Below are 16,860 nucleotides of genomic sequence, written 5' to 3' on the forward strand. Positions count from 1 at the left end.
ACAGTACTATTGGATTATGCTGGGCTACTGTCTACTTTGTTTCCATTTAAAGTAAACATGGATGTGTGTTAGGCACCATTTATTCACTGCTGCCTTGTGGTGCAAAGGGCAAATCTAGGCCAGCCACTTCACAAAGTGCTGGCATTTCCTCTAAGGCTAAGATTTTTCAAAGGAGTCCAAGCGAGTCAGGCATCCAGGTCCTATTGATATTCTCTGGGAGTTGGGTACCTAGAACGTAAAAAGACTTCTTTGAAAATACCAACGTATGGGTAAACATTTATAAAGTGCCTAAGTCCCTTAGGAGCCCATGGCTTATTGACTTTCTGAAGATCTTAAACTCCTTGGAAGTTGATTGACAAAGAGGACATACACTCTGCATTGCAGTACCTAACTTTAGGCACTCTGCCACGCAGGGGATTTCACAGCCTTGGGTTAGGTACCTAGGCTCCCTAGAAAATTAATGGGGAGAGTTAGGCACCTAAGAATGGGATCCTTAAAAGCCAGCAAGCTGAACAGTGAATTGCCCAAGCTAGCCAATAGGAAATGCCAAGGAGAGGGGTGGGGACTAAGCACCTATCTCCATTCAGGATTCACATCTATGAGTTTTCCTGCAGTTAGGTGTCTAAGCCATGCGAGGGTGAGCTATGTACTCCAATGGGCAGGGCACTTACCTGGGCTGTAGTATACTTGGGTTGAGATCCCCCTGCTGCTTAGTTCAGATCAGGGGCTGGAACCCAGGTTTCCCACTTCCCAGCGGAGTGCCCTAACAAAGAGTATAATGGGATGGGGCTTTCTTAATTTCTCCTGTTGAAGCTGTTCCACTTTCTATATATTTAAATATTCATTGACCCAGAGAGAGAGAGAAACAGGGTCAATGAATCAGGGAAGTCTATGATTCTGGCACTCACCTAGCATGTGAGACTCACGTTTTTCCTGCAGAGTAGGCAGAGCAGGAAGCTGAAGGCCAGCCCCACCCAGACCAATGCCCAAGCCACTGGGCTGTTCTACAGCAAGACTTTCTCAGTCTCTCCTGATCACACAGTTCCCCTTTGTATGAAATATTCATTCATCAGAGAGAGTGAGAGAGTCTGACTCTGTAGCCCAGTAGTTAGTACAGCCTCTCGGGAGACCTAGGTTCCAATCCCTGCTCCAATATATAAGAAACAATCTGTGTTTAGGGAAGACAATATTCTCCACGTCCACAGTCTGAGCATAGGACTCTCTCTTCCTAGCACTAAGGCATATGAATGTAGCAGGAGTGTTCCACATCAGGGTGAAGCCCTGTGTGCCTAGAGATGAGTGTCGGTGAGATTTTCATACTTCTGTTTGAGCTCTCCTTTTCTGTAAGGGCGCACAAAAGGCTCTTCCCAGATAGTGCAAGGACTGTGGCTAGATAGGGATTTGGGGCCATTGTTTTTCATCAATGTTTCTGTTAAGTCTAATAATCTTTGTGTCTGTGTAAATATTCATCAGGCTCTGCAGAGGGACTGATGGGCATGATTGTAGTGAAGGGCCCTTTTCTCCATATCTGGAATAAAATAGTCTGTATTTGGTCTGTGCTTTTTTCTGAAGGTAAAGAAGGATGTGTGTCTCTCACCCCCTTGCAGCACTCACATTAGATCTACCAAAGAGACAATGGCATGTTATTAGGCATCAGCGGCTGTTTCACTCCAACATACTAGGATAGGTGTGTTAGGACCAACAAGTGCATCAGGCAAAAAGTGTGCCAAGCAGAAGGATTATATGACTGTGGGGCTAGCTGACCAGAGAGACCAGCCTTATGAGTCTATGTAACACAGAATATGAGTTTAGAAAACCCAGGGATCATTGCAGGCCTGATCCACAGCCAGCTGAAAGCAATGGAAAGACTTCCCTTGTCAACAAGAGACTTGGAGACAGACACTTAAGGATTGGAGAGTTCTCTTTTGTTTGTAAGGCCTTCTGAACATAGTGTGTCTGTTACTGGTCTCATGGACAACAGGGATGTCATTGTGGAATATTTGTTATGGGGTAAGTTAATGAGCATGAAGGAGCCTGTCTGCAAATCCTGGAGCAGCTAATATGATTGGACCTGAAGTAAACTCCAGTTATGCACAGGCCTTGAGGAGGGTTGTGACATATAGGCCTGTGTTATTGGTGAGACCCCCATCCTGTATGTTAGGGGTTGGATATAGAGTACACTTCCAAGTCACTAGGAGGTTATAGCCAACTTCAGACTTGCTGCCTGTTTTTCTGTGTTGCTTATTATAAAATATTAAATCAGATAAATACCTTTGGCCTTTCTGAATGATAAGAAAATACATTTTTTCTACCTCCTCAAATGCTGTTGTTTTCCCTGGAAATGCTAATGGCATTATGTAAAAGGTTATTTCATCCTTCTTAATCTGAAGACATAGTGGCACAGTTGTGATGCCCTTTGTTTATGCCTTTTTAATGATGGCTTTTATCTCTGAGAATCTGAGGCCTCACTTACAGACTTTGGGGCTTTGTATCTTCAAAGCCTCTCACTTCAGGTTTCTCATTCAGTCTTATCAAGTACCCTTTGGTGAGGCTATAATCGATGTTAATGAGCTTCTAGAAGCAGCTGGCAGCTTCTTTATGAGTTGGGAAGATTCTTCTCTCTGAAGTGTTGCTTTGTGTTTTATCAGTTCAGTTTGCATAGCACAAGAGGCTGAGAGATTGGGGTCCTTTCCTTCAAGAAAAGATATATGCATCCTCACCTTCACATTTAAAACTTGAACTCCGGTGAATCAGAGATATTTGGGAGGTGTTGATAGCACTGAGCTCCTGGGACATAGGAAGAATTTAGTGTGTTTGTGTGTCTGTATATGTGTGGTGTATGCCCATCTTTGTATAAATGTAGGCGCATGACTGTATGTTTATACAAGCTGTGTATTTATGTAGGTGTATGTGCATATAGTGTGTGTCTGTGTCCATGGGGGGTGGCAGTACCTATTTGTCTGTGGCCATGTGTGTCTACGTGCATGTGTGTGTGAATGCACAGAATTCTTTTTATTAAAAGAATGTGTGAAATTGTCCACACGCATCCTCTCAGTGATGCAGAGCCAGAAATAACAGTAGTGATAGTGCCCATAGCCAGCATGCCACGTATAGCTGCTGTGGAATCCACCCCTTACTGAGGAATTGTGCCCCAGAGCCCAAGATGTCATTTACAATATGTTTCTGGCCTTTATGGCAGTGAAGCAGACCTTGAAAATGTGAGCTGAGTGTAAGAGATGCAGACTTGTCTTCCCAACTTTGCAAAAAAGCCTGGAACAATGGGTTAACTCTGAAAAGTAAAGATTAAATGTCATTGTTAACTATTTCATGACTGCTCATTCTATCAGAGACACAAGGTGGGTGGGATAATGTCTTTTATTGAACCAGCTTCTGTTGGTGAGAGAGAAGCTTTCATACCTCACCCACCTTGTCTCTCTAGTATTCTGGGACTGACAGGGCTACAACTACACTGCATACAACATTTTATCAGAAACACTCAACTAGTGGGTTCATCCTACAATCCCAAGCCCTCCTGTGCTGCCAGAGGTGCCATACACTCTAACTGCCCTCTAACCCACTGCCACAATCTCCAGTGGCCTTTCAATGGGATGCTCGTGAGCGTGCAGTTAAGAATGTGCTAAAGTGCTTTGAATCGGTTGCCATCTTAACTATGGAAAGGGATTGCTGCCTCTCCATAATAAAGCACTGTCATGGGAGCCAAGAGATAGTGGTGGGTGTTGAGGCCAGTCCCATAGCAGTACAGCAGCTATGTCAGTGCCTCAGCTGTTGTGTACATGCCTCATTTTTCCCCCCAATCTTCAGCCAGAACAGAAAATTTCTTTCTGCTAGCTGCATCTCCCACAGTTCTTGACCTCTAGGCTGCCCTCCTCTTTCTGCAGCTCAAGGAGGCAGATTAGAGTTTTGCAGCCTCATGGTCTGGTCTTGTCCCACCAGCTGCTGCTTACTTCCACGATTCTCCTCTGGCTGGTCACTTTGGTCAATTCAAGATCCAGGCTCTGGTGTCGAGGAGTTTCTGGTGGCTGGCTCTCCATGCTTCGGTTGTGACCTCTGTGCCCAGACCAAAACCCTCCCTGTGAAACTGCTGGGCCTCCTTCAGCTCTTGCCCACACCACCTCAGCCTTGGGCCATTGTGCTGATGAACGCCACATGGAGCTACCACCTCTCAAGGTTACACCATGATACTAGTAGTAGTTGATCTCCTGATGACAATGGTGCATCTGATATCATCCCACTGCCTCCCCACTGCTCAGAAAATATCTGTCACTTTCATGGGTTGCCCACAAGCATAGTATCCAACTGGAGGTCCTAGTTCATTTCCCTCTTTGGAGGGAATTTCTGCACCTCCTAGGTACCTCAACTGCTTACCACCCTAGCACCAATGGTCAGGCAAAGAGGGTCAGATCCTGGAGCAAAATCAACAGTGCTTCCTAAATTACCACCAGGACAATTAGCTGGCACTTTTTCCCCATGCCGAATTTGCCTACAACAAGTCCACACGCCATGACCCAGTGGACCCCTTTTTTGCTTGCTCTGATGATTTTTTAGTGTGGTTTGGGTGGGTGGGGTTTTTTGCTCACTTAGGCAGTGTATGAGCTCTGTCACGGCTCTGGTGAGACCTTGTGTGGCTAGCCTTGCTGAGGGCCTGAAATCCTCTCGTGGGATCTCTTTCCGACTCCTCGCCTGCAGTTTCAGATTCTCCATGGGAGTCAGGAGGGGAAACACATTCAGGGCCCCACTGTTCAAACTGGGAAGGAGTGTGGGCTGGCTTATGAGACCTGCTTCTTCCCCTAGGGTGTTCAGGATCCATTTTAGGATTTGTGACTCCACAAGGCTGCCTCTCTGTTTCCCAGGGTCTCCTTGAGACTTACTTTGAGTCAGCTGATTGGAGGTCTTCCTTGTCCTTGGAGCCACTCCTTGTTCTGCCCTGAGACTTCCGGTTCATTTTTCCACATTGGAGTTACAGCTGCTCTGGTGGGTAGGGGATGCCACTTTCCTGTCCAACTCATAGCCCCGGGACCTAAAAGAGTCAGGGATGGGAGGCTGGGTGCAGGCTGGGCACAAGTTACCCACTGTCTGTTGAGCCTAAGAGTGCAGTTTCACAGATGGAGTAACATTTGATTTCATTCAGTGCTTTTTAGGTTGCTCTGCCATGCTTGGCTGGAAGGTGCAGAGGAGCCAGCAGAGAGGCACTGCAGCTGAGGCTCCAGGGAGTTCCAGAAATGGCATGAGGCAGAGCTTTCGGGGAGATCACTGCTCACCACTGCCCCAAAGTTTGACAAAAAACCCCATCTTAGGCAGATATGAAGGTGGGAGTTGTAAAAACTGCTACCCACACACTGGAAGCAAGCAGGAGCTGAGGGGACATGGTCAGATCATGTGGCTCAAACTCTTGATCTGCCGCCCTAAGCTGTAGAGAGAGGAGACACGCCCAAATGTCAATAATTGTGGGAGACACTGGGCTGCAGAAATGCAGTAATTTATTAGTCCATTCTTTGATTCAAGGTTCTGGAAAGTCATAGCCAAAATCTCTACCTTGCCTCTTCAATCACTGTTTATTTGTAATGTTTAATAACAAATCTGTTTCATCAGCTTGACACTGTGGCAAGAAACTCAAACTCAGCAAAGGCAGAATTATCAAAGAGATTTTAGTTCTTAATCATGGTGTGAGAGGTCATGCCAGTGCTTTTTGTGCGTGTGGAGTTTCGTCGATAACTTCAAAGGGTGTCTTCATCCTTTGTCAAGATGTAAGATGACCATTATATTTGAAATTGTCATTGATAAGGAATAAAATTGTCTACATCTAGAAGATGAGAGAAAAATCTCAAGTGTTTCATGATGTCTCATCTTTTTGCAAAATACTTTTCTGAGACCCAATATCACTGAGGTAATTTCAAGTGATTAATAACGGCAGAACGGGATGTGAAATGACTGTTTAAAGAAGTTAAGAATAGTGGAACCATATAAAGATACAGCGATATCAATAAATTTCATTTCTGTTCATTAATAAAACATAAGTTACGTGATTCAACATGGCACAAACACTGCTTCTGTCTCTGTGTATTTAGACTGGCATATGCCCCTCAATAGTGTAGGAGCTGCTTGCTGGAGCGTACTTTGGTAGGATTGCATTTCAGTTCCCTCTCATTTCTAACCATGCTGACTTTCATGATTCCCCCCCCCCCCTTTTCTAAACCCACTGTCAGCTTTAGTTTGGTATAACTTCAAAAAGATCCCTTTGGTTGTTTTCATTTTTGATGAGAACAGAAATATTTGGCATTTCCAAAGCTCCTTGCAGTGCCAGGGCTAAACAGAATGCCCATACATTAGCAAACTAGGCAAGAATGCATAAACATATCCTTTTGCTGGGTCTTCATGTGCAAATGTGATGGATGAAGGTCCACCTTTTATAGTTCCATACTTTATAGACCTTTGGCTCTGTGTGTCCACAGAGAATAATTTACCATTACCTGGTATTTCAGTGTGTTCAAATCCATTCTCAAGTATCAAGAAAAATTTTAGGAACATAAGAACTGCCATGTCAGATCAACCCAATGGTCCATCTTGTCCAATACCTTGTCTCTGAGGAAGGCATGAGAACTCCCAGTAATTTTATAACTTGCTCAGAGAAGAAATTTCTCCCAGCCCTACAAATTAGTGGTTGACTTGAATCATAATCATCCTAAATAATTTTATCCTATTGGTATATGTAAGAAATTACATTAAAAAAACTGTTAAAATGCTATATCAAGATGCAAAGGGGTCAGCACCTGCCTCTCGCAAGTGCCCCCTTCCCTGGCTGATAGTGCCTGCAATCACAGTTCTTTTGACCAGGTCTTCAGCAACTCAGCCCTCTGGCTAAGCTTCATTTACTATCCCCCCTTCCAGAGTATACAGTCTCAGGTTCTTTTCCCAGTCCTGGTGTGGGGCTCTAAGGCTTCTTTCCATTGGCCCTGCCTTCATAAACAACCCAAACAAGGCCCATCTCAGTACCTACAGCTGTGGTCCTTTCAACAGTCCTCCCTGGGCTCAGTCTGCAACCAGACCAGCTGGGCCCATCCTGGTGCCCTTGGCTGGTCAGGCCAGGTTCTGGGCTCAGGCTGCCCACCTTGACCTGTCCACAGTCCTGCTACTCAGCCAGGCACCTGGTCCTCCCTCTTCAAGCTCCAGGCAGGAACTGAACTCTCTGCTCTGCTGCTTGTCTTTTATATAGCCCTTCTGGCCCCTGATTGGTTGCTTCTCTGCAGCCACTCTAGGCTGCCTGGAGGACTTCTTTGCTACTCTGTTTTGGGGTGGCCTTCATTGTCCTTATCCTGAGAAATGTTCTGACCAGCACAGGGCAGAGAGTGGGACCCAGATGACATTGCCAAGTCTACCAGCTCCAGCTAACTCCCAAACACCACCTGAGATGTGAGACTTTGGTTCACGTTATCATCACCCGCCTCTCCGCCACTCCCATGTGTGTCCTTCGGCAACTTATTTCTTCTCTTTCCTATTCCTCTCCTTTTGCCTCCTGCAGTGGTTCCCAAACTTGTTCCGCTGCTTGTGCAGGGAAAGCCCCTGGTGGGCCGGCCGGTTTGTTTACCTGCCACGTCCGTAGATTCACCCGATTGTGGCTCCCAGTGGCCGCAGTTTGCTGCTGCAGGCCAATGGGAGCTGCTGTTTAATGAGAGTCTGGATTAACTGGCCAAGGCTACATATTTTGCTACACTGCTGGGAGCCTGTCATCAGAAAGGCAGCTAAAAGCAATGTCCTAAACAGCTAGACATTGGTACAAGTTTGGTATATCTTGGGAGTGGCTAATCAGACCATGTGCTGTGCTGGAGTTCCTCCAGCAGAGTCGTTACAAGTGAGGGTCAACACCAGAGACAGAAGCTGCATTTTCTCTCTTTGCTGTTCTTTTCTCTTCCCTTTTGTATATGTTCATCTTGTAGGATACACCATTGACTTTAACAACAGCAGCAACATCTCCAGCTCCTGCCCTCTACAGGAGGTCAGACTAGATTATCATAATAGTCCCTCTGGCCTTGGATTCTATTAATCTGTGAATAATCTCAACTACATTTCCTCTTTTCCCCAAAAAGGACTGTTGTTACCGTCTTTAATATCATCTAAAAGATGGTCAGACAGTGGTGTTTTCCTTCTAAAAATTATCTGTGGCTAAAGGGAAAGGAAATAAAGGATATTGTTAAAATGATAGTCTTGCTACTTTACATTTCAAATGCTTTAACTGTTTTGAGATCTTTTTCTGTACCTTTAATAAAAGGTTAGAAAGATTTTTAATGGTGTGTTTGCCAGGGGACTAAGCAGGTCGAGCTCTCTGTATTCTTGAACCTTAACTCTTTAGTGTTTTAAAGTGACAGGGTCATGTTTGAGTTTCTGGATCCGTTTGTTATTCCATCAAAACTAAAACAATATCCTATCTGGGAAGATAGGCCCACATCGGACTTAAATGAAATATGGTTTTAAATTAAATTTGGATATTAGCATGATTGATAGGCCAAGACATGTGACCACAAAGAATGCGATCAGGAGAAAGAAGAGTTGTTTGTGTTAAACTTGTGGTGACCTTTGAAATACCAGTGTTAGCTTATTTAAGGTTTGGGCTGACATAATAGAAATAAAGAAAACAAGGTGCCAGGTGCAGGTTATATACGTTTGTTTAACTTACTATAAAGAAATGCTTAGTACTTAGTGTCAGGGCCGAGACATTGATGGCTGGGTCTAGAGGTTGGAGTAGGAGTCAGAGTTGGGAATCAAGCCAAGGGAGCTGGAATAAGAGTTAGAGAGTTCCACCAAGGATCAGAGACAGATTCAGAGACCGGGGCAAGGATCAGGAACAACTCAGGAAAGCAGGAACCAGGAGCAAGGCAGGAAAGCAGGACTCAGGAGTGAGGCAAGACAACAGGGTTCAAAGTAGCAGCCATAGAGAGCCCAGTTTTGTGGAGTGACCTAGCAGATCACCGGTCCAGATAACACCAGGGGAACGTCACAATGAGCCACTCACTTTGTTGATGGGTTTCAAAGGTGTTTGCTGACAGCAGAGGAAGGGTGAGACTCAGGAATCCTGGGTTCAGTACCAGTTTCTGGAGGGCAAAGTGCTGTAGTAGGATAGACGCTTTAGTCCATGTACCTTCAGCCCATGCATGTCCCCTTGGGTCCTGGCCCACTCTCCTTCTGCTCCTATGGAACTCCCACCTTCATCCTGACTCCTGCCTGTCTGCTGCTATCCAACCCTTTCCCCAGCCTTTGAATTCTGCCTTCCTGCATTGGTTCTATCCCTCTCACCCTCTGGCTCAGAGGCGGTGGAGGGGGTGCTGAGGTTTAGGACTAAGGGGTGTACATCAGGCACAGAGAGAGCTCTGGCAGTGATGGAGGGTGAGAGGACAGGCACTTGACTTGGAGATACACGGCAGGCTGAGGAAGCGGCATGCTCAGGGTAGCTATGGTGGCATGATGTTCCACTCCCATGGGTGGCACGTGAACTCCTCCTTCGAGGAGGCTAACCCCACAGCCACGGCCCTTCTTCCGCCCTTCCCCCCCCCCCCACTCGCTGGAGTCCCAAGCCCCTCACTGTGGCTGGAGGAGCTCCAACCGGGCTTCCCCGAGCACCGGTCCACCTGCCCCAGCCACCGTAGGTCACTGGCTGGCCCGCCCCAGCTGCCCTGTCTCCCGGGCTGCCAGCTGGCCCAAGTCAGCCCAAGCACCAGCCCACCCCGCCCCAACTGCCCCAAACCACCAGTGGTCAACCCCAGCTGCAGAATTTTAAAATACTGTGCGCAGAATTTTTAATTTTTTGGTGCAGAATTCCCTCCGGAGTAACTAGCGTTTCTCAATGAAACAGTTGTAAGAATTGTTTTTTTAACATAGACAAAACATTGTATTTTTCCCTAATTTCTTTCTTGGAAATGACTGCATTGGTTTAGCTTAAAGTAAAAAAAATTATCCCAATGCAGAAACCCTGCATAGAAAATTTCAGTTCAGAAGGTTAAAGTTTGGCAAAGTGATAAGCAAATGAAAACAGGGTCTTATAATGGGACGTGTCAGGCTACCTTAACAATAATTCAGACACTCTCGACCCCAGGAAACATTGCACCTTTAGCACAGAGTCATAGGGCCAGGTTCTGTTAATTTTCGTTATGGGAGTTTAATGAATGTTTTAAACTTACTATTAGTTTGGTGTCTGACAAGCAAAACTGAGTCACCGGCAAAAGAACTCCAAGCCCCAATTACCATTAATGTCATGTGACCTACAACATCCTGCAACCCTATCCAACCTGCCCAATAATTCCTTGGGCTTTTCATGCTCTGGTATGTAAGCAGCAGATGTTGGCACAGAGCTTGCTGTGGCCCAACATATCTAATCAGCCTTCAGATCCCAAGGAACTACACCAGATAGACAGACATGCCTGCCCACCCAATGGTATTGTGATGTGCTGAGCTGCTTTCCAGGATGCCATCCACACGTTACAAAGTCACTGTCACATGCTGCAGGAGACAGCCCCTTGAAGGCCCACGTTCAGACTTGGCGGGGGGTGAGGAGGGGGACTTGGTGGCTGCCATCACCCTGGTAAGACATGACTGTACGCTGTGGCAAGCATTGTGCATGATGCTCTGAGTGTGCGCTTCAGCAGAGCTCCCTCTCTCACCACCGCTGCTCAGTGCACAAAGGCTGGTTTCTGTCTCTCTTCTCAGCACACAGACTTTAGTGGAGCTATATAGCAGCTGAACATCCACCCCTCATTCTTCTGCAGAGAGGCAGCACAAGGCCTATGGATCTCTTCAGCCCTCAAAATAGGATTTACATGAAATTTAACTGGTATCTTCAGTCTGTGACAGCCATTGCACAGGGGAGCTTCCCGCTAGGTGAATCATTTGCTACAGCCGTGCAATCTACACTGGAAGGGTCCTTCATTTCTTCAAAAAGAAAACACCAAGCAATTCCCACACGAGGAAAACTGACAATTTACAGTTAAGGCTGCAGTCATGTTATCTAAGTACTAGAAAGAAAATCCACACCTTAATACACAGGTTCGCAGTCACAAAGGGGAATAGTTAGATATTCAGTGGGCCAGAGAGTGAGAATGATTTCATAGCCCAGTAGCTATAGCACCCACCTGGGAAGAGGGAGACCCACATGCCAGGCCCTTATTCCAAAGAATATTTAATAGAAAGCACACTCTGTATGCCTGCCCACCCACTAAAATGTAGGCACCTTAGGGACTTTGGCAATGGACACCCCAGGGTTAGGTGGTAGCTGAGAAGAAGTTTTGTGAATGCCAGTGGTGCCTAAATGTTGGACCTACGCACCTGTAGTGGCAATTAGATGTCTAAATCCCCCTTGTGAATCTCACCCACAGATGCCCAAAACCACTCAGACACTAGAGAACACTAGGTTAAAGCATCCAGCTACATCAGACGCATCCCACAAACACTGTCATTTAGAATATAACAAAACCTTTAACTCTGACCCACGTTAGAACCAGGGGAAAAACAATGTAATAAATATGTTAAAATACATTAAAATTATGTGCATTTGCAAAATGATATCAGAAGGTGGTTTAGAGAAAAATGAACATAATCCCAAATACAAAGATCAAATATATCCTTTAGAAACACAAATATACGTTATTGTACAATTGTTTGTTGCATGTTCCTATTAGATAGAAAAGCCTAACACCATTTCAGCATCACATACTGAACACAGCTACACAGTCATATAATTTTACTTTTGTCATTTGTTAATTCTTTGTAATATTTATACAGAGTTGAGAGAACTGTTTACTTTTTTAATTGTATCTGTGGTTGTATCAGACATGCCTGCAAGGTCCTTGGGTCTCTTCACTTACCATTTCTTACAGTTTTGTCAGTGCTTGATATAGACATTTGTATATTAAAGTGTGACTCTCCAAGCAGCTCAGTTGCCAACACTGGCTGTAAATGAATGACATTTGCTGTTCGGGAATGTGATGACTCATGTCAGTCACACTGTCTAGTGGACAGTAAAATCACCCATCTGCAGAACGCCCTTGTTTTAAACAGCTTATAGCTTTGCCTGTGAATCAGGTAAAGCTCACTAGGACTCCCTGCTAATGGGATGAGAGGAGAAACCCTTTCAACAGCAGCCTTGACCATCTGGTTGTGATCCACGCCAGACTGGAGAAGAGCTCAGACTAGAATACAGATTATGGGAGTTGTCTGGTTTGTAACTTGAAATACAGTCTGCTGATAGTGAGATGAACTCACCCCACGTCAAGGACAATCCTGCCTTGGGCCAGTCCTTTGTAGTGCTGAGCAGAGGCTGCTCAGGTCACTCTCATCGTTTTCCTCCGGCTCGCTGCATATGTTTGACTGGCTGCTACATTGCCAGCTGTGTCTGGGCTCTGCTGTCAGAGAGGTGGGGCCCTCATGGGCTACAGTCACAGCAGGGGCATCCTTGGGGCACATGGTGGCAGCAGCCTCTTGGCCCGCCATGCTGGATGGGTTTGCAGAGCTTTTCGGGCTGAACAGTTTTGCTAGCAGAGATTTCTGGAGGATTTTCTGCAGACTCTCGCAAGCCCTCTGCTTGGTGCCCAGCTGGGTGTAATGCAAATCCAGCTGCAGCAGCACATCAGTCTGGGGAAAGAGCAGAAGACTCAGAATGAATCAGAGATGAAAACCTAAAGCAGGCTTCACTTCAACCACCACCAACGGACCAAGGGCTGGACTGGGTGCTCTTGGGAGCTCACTGCCCCCAAACACTGTCTGCAGCACGTAACTCTGGCCAGGAGACCCAGGTCACTGACAAACTTCACCGGGACACATTCACGACTAGCTAACTGTGTTATTGTATCTGCTTACACCAGCAGTGAATCTGGCCCATTGTCTACCTACTGGACTTCCTGGTTTCCATTGAAATGAGCTCTCTTGGCGACAGGATAAGCTGTGCTTGGGATGTACCCTTTGTCACTGGTGACATCGCAGGAGTTTGGCTAAGTGGAGCCAGGGGCTCTGTGGGAGGCTGCTCCTCTTATGGTGAGGATTGCGATTTCTTATAAAAGTGTTGCAATGTTGTTGTTTTGAATCAGTCATCTTGGCCATAGGTTTAGGCCCAGGGAAGGCACCAGGGAAGGCAGGTCTGGCATTAGGGCTCAAAATGAATTCAGTTCGGCACATTCTGGGGATTAAAAGCTGACTGACCTCAAAATGTAGTTGTTTAATGGGGAACTGTCAACGAATAGGGGTGTGTAGGGAGCCAGGGTGGCTCCTCTCCGAACCAGAGGGTAAAGAGCCACCCTCTCAGCCTGTGTGGGCGGGGCCAGACCAAGCTTCTGCCAATCCCCGGAAGGGGAAGGGTGGGACAGGAAGTACAAAGGGCGGGGCCCTCTGCCCAGTGAGGAGAGCACCAGGGAGGGAGACAGACACAGGCTGCTCCCTTGCGATCCTGCTGCTGACCCAGGCGAAGCCCTGGGCAAGGAGGAGCCTGAACGGGAGGAAGGCCTGTGGCAACCAGGACTGCCAGCTGCTGAATACCCAGAGGTCCTGGAGGGACCTGACCGCAGCCCGGGCCAGCGTGAGTCCGATACAGAGGGGGAGCGGGAGTGGCCCGCGGCGGAATACTCGGACGAGATGGAGGGACCGGAGCTGCCCGCAGCGGAATATCCGGATGATATGGAGGGACCGGAGCGACCCGCCTGAGAGACCGGGTAGGAAGTAGCCCAGGGGCCGAACTGCACCGTGGGCTGGGTGTGTTTGGTCAGCGGGCGCGGATGGCCCCGCTGACCCAGCGGCGGGACTTTTGCCTCCCGCCACTGTCAGGGCCCTGGGTTGGAATGCAGTGGAGTTGGGTGGGCCTGTGTTCCCCTACCCCGGCCAACCTGCCCGAGGGGCACGCTGCTGACTCGTGCCGGCACTCCCCTGCCTGAAGGGGGCGCTACTGACTCCGGCCGGCACACCTTCCCCGCTAATTCCCCAACGCCCGGAAGGTGTGGCTGAGGCCTGCCAGTTAGACCATAGCTCTCCATCGCCCCTAGGGGCTTGGAGGACCGACCGAAACCTGTCACAAGTGGTGGAGAATGTGGGCATAGATCCCAACCCCTGCCGAAAGGGGTTAGTGCGAGGGCGCCTCTGAAGCTCCCCTACTGGAAAGATGGAGATGGAAAGGCTTATCAAGTTCCTCGCTGAGAGCCAGCAACAGCAGCAGCACCAACTCGTGCAGCAGCTGGGCGCCCACCAGCAGCAGTTGCTTCAAACCCTGGGGGCCCAGCACCAGGAACAACAAACCCAGTGCTTCCAGCAGCTTGCAACCCTGTGGCCGGGCCAGGGTGGTGCTCAACCGGAGCAGGCAGCCACCCCGACCCCTCCCGCCCCACCAATCCGTCTGGCCAAGATGGGGCCTGAGGATGACCCGGAAGCCTACCTAGTGACCTTCGAGTGGGTTGCCTCAGTGGCTGGTTGGGCGCCTGACCAATGGGCGACACTCCTCGCCCCATATCTGACGGGGCTAGCCCAGAAGGCTTACCGTGGGCTCCCAGATGATGAGGCCCACATTTATGCTCGAGTGAAAGCAACTATCTTGGATGCCTTCGACATTACCGCAGAAACCTTTTGGCAATGGTTTCGGGAAAAGGTCTACCCACCGGGCGCCAGACCCCAGGCGGTGGCCCAGGAACTGAAGGACGTGGGTACCCAATGGCTCCAACCTGAGCATCGAACCGCAGCTGAGGTGACGGAACAGGTCATCCTTGAACAATTCGTGCACATCCTCCCACCCCAGGGGAGGGCTTGGGTGTTACGGCACCGGCCACAAAGTCTGAGCACGGCCGTTGCGCTTATGGAGGACTTTCTCGAGGCTGAGTCCCCGATAGGACCAGCTGCCTGCCCCAGAAAACCCTGAACTCAATGCACAGAAACTTGAACGGAGGGAGCGCACCTCCCAAACCAACGCACCCCACCATACCGGACGACCAGAAGGCGGCAGGGCTGAGTTTTCCCGACAGCCCGAGTCAACACCAGTCTCCGGCCCTGGATGCTTAACCTGACCACCAGGCCCCAGCCCACTCTGCGGCCCCACTGGTGCCCCCATGTGGCCGGCGCGCCCAGAGGTAGGACCTTGTTTCCGATGTGGCGAGTATGGGCATCTGCAACAGGGCTGTCCTGCAATGGATTGCAACTTTGGCCTGGTGTGCGCCAGGGAGTGACGGGCCCATCTGCCCTCCGTGGCCAAACTGACAGCTCCCATGGAAGTCGCCGGGGTCCCCGTGGTGGGTCTAATCGATTCGGACTATGGGCAGACCCTTGTCCGCCAGGCGCTCTTCTTGGACACCAAGCGGACCGTCAGGGAAGTACGGATTCAGTGCATCCACGGAGACGTAAAATCGTACCCCATGGTGCGGGTCCCCATCACGGTGCACAGAGTAACTCAGTTAATGAATGTGGCGGCGGCATCCCTCGCCTATCCAGTGATCCTGGGCCGTGACTGGCCAGACTTCGTCGAGGTGCTCCAATCCCTACCCACCAAAGAGGCGTTCGAGGGAGCCCCGCCTGAGAAGAAGACAGGACCTGACTCAAGCTCCGACTCTGGAGCTGAACCAGGCCCCGCCCCCGGGCAGGATGGCCTGGAAATGGCGGGTCACCCTCCTGACCTGGTGGACTTTAGCCGAGATCAAAGGGAGGATCCTATGCTCCGGTTTGCCTATGAGCAGCTGGCCCGGGTGGATGGTGAGGTCGTGGAGGCGCAGCGCACCACCCAATGGCCCAGGTTTGAACTCAACCACGAGCGGCTCTACCGCCTTGACCGAAACCCCCAGACCCAAGAGGTCCGGACCCAACTCATGGTCCCCCGCATCCATCGTCGGGCTGTCCTGAAGCTGGCCCATGACATCCCGGCGGCCGGCCATTTAGGGCAGGAAAAAACTGCGGCCAGGGTCCTGGCCAGGTTCTTCTGGCCCGGCGTCCACTGTGAGGTGAAGGAGTATTGTGCGTCGTGCCCGGACTGCCAACATGCAGCCCCGGCCGGGGTCAGAAGGCCCCCCTGGTCCCGTTACCAGTCGTAGGTGTGCCATTTGAGTGGGTAGCAATGGACCTGGTTGGGCCTTTCCCAAAAAGCAAGGCGGGCCATCAATACATCCTCGTCCTGATGGACTACGCCACCCGCTTCCCGGAGGCCATCCCCTTAAGAAGTATCACCGCCTGCACTATCGCTGCGGAGCGCGTGAAGATCTTCGCAAGGGTGGGCCTCCCACGGGAGATACTCACTGATCAAGGGACCAACTTCATGTCTAAGTTGTTCCACCAGGTATGCGCCCTATTGGGGATTAAGAAATTGCAGACCTCGGTCTACCATCCCCAGACTGACGGATTGGTTGAGCGGTTTAACCAGACCCTGAAGGGAATGTTGCGGCGTTTCCCCACCCAGGACCTCCGCCAGTGGGACCAGCTGCTCTCTCCTTTACTACTGGCGATTCGAGAAGTCCCACAGGCGTCCACGAAGTTCTCCCCGTTTGAGCTCCTCTATAGGCGGCGACCCCGCGGGGTGTTGGACCTCTTGAGGGAGACTTGGGAACACAACCCGTCCGCAACACAGGGTCTCTTGCAATATGTCTTACAACTGCAGGGGCGGCTGGTGTGGGCGGGTGAGCTCGCGAGGGAGAACTTAAACACTGCCCAAAGAGCCCAGGAGCAGCACTACAATTGGGGTGCCCAGGCTCGATCATTCGGGCCAGGGGACCGAGTACTCCGCCTGCTCCCCTCGGAGGAATCAAAGCTTTTTGCCCGCTGGCAGGGTCTGTATGAGGTCCTCCGCCAGGTAGGGCCGGTAACCTATGAGATTCGGCAATCTGGTCGCCGTAAGGAAAAGCAGAT

The 16,860-nt window shown here is 49.4% G+C and overlaps 1 protein-coding gene and 1 long non-coding RNA gene across 2 annotated transcripts in view; one reads left to right on the forward strand and one right to left on the reverse strand.

The window, feature by feature from the left end:
* Positions 1–16,860, forward strand: part of LOC311527080 — a 47,901-nt gene that overhangs the window by 16,939 nt on the left and 14,102 nt on the right. The window lies entirely within an intron of this gene.
* Positions 11,597–16,860, reverse strand: part of LOC311527079 (mucosa-associated lymphoid tissue lymphoma translocation protein 1-like) — a 69,757-nt gene continuing 64,493 nt past the window's right edge. Inside the window, exon 15 of the mRNA XM_084640697.1 lies at positions 11,597–12,633. Coding sequence (XP_084496823.1) covers positions 12,271–12,633 — 363 coding nt within the window. The 3' untranslated portion in view covers positions 11,597–12,270. The remainder of the gene's footprint in view (positions 12,634–16,860) is intronic.

Source organism: Lepidochelys olivacea (genome assembly GCF_965140295.1).
Source record: "Lepidochelys olivacea isolate rLepOli2 genome assembly, chromosome: 10".
Classification (NCBI taxonomy): domain Eukaryota; kingdom Metazoa; phylum Chordata; order Testudines; family Cheloniidae; genus Lepidochelys; species Lepidochelys olivacea.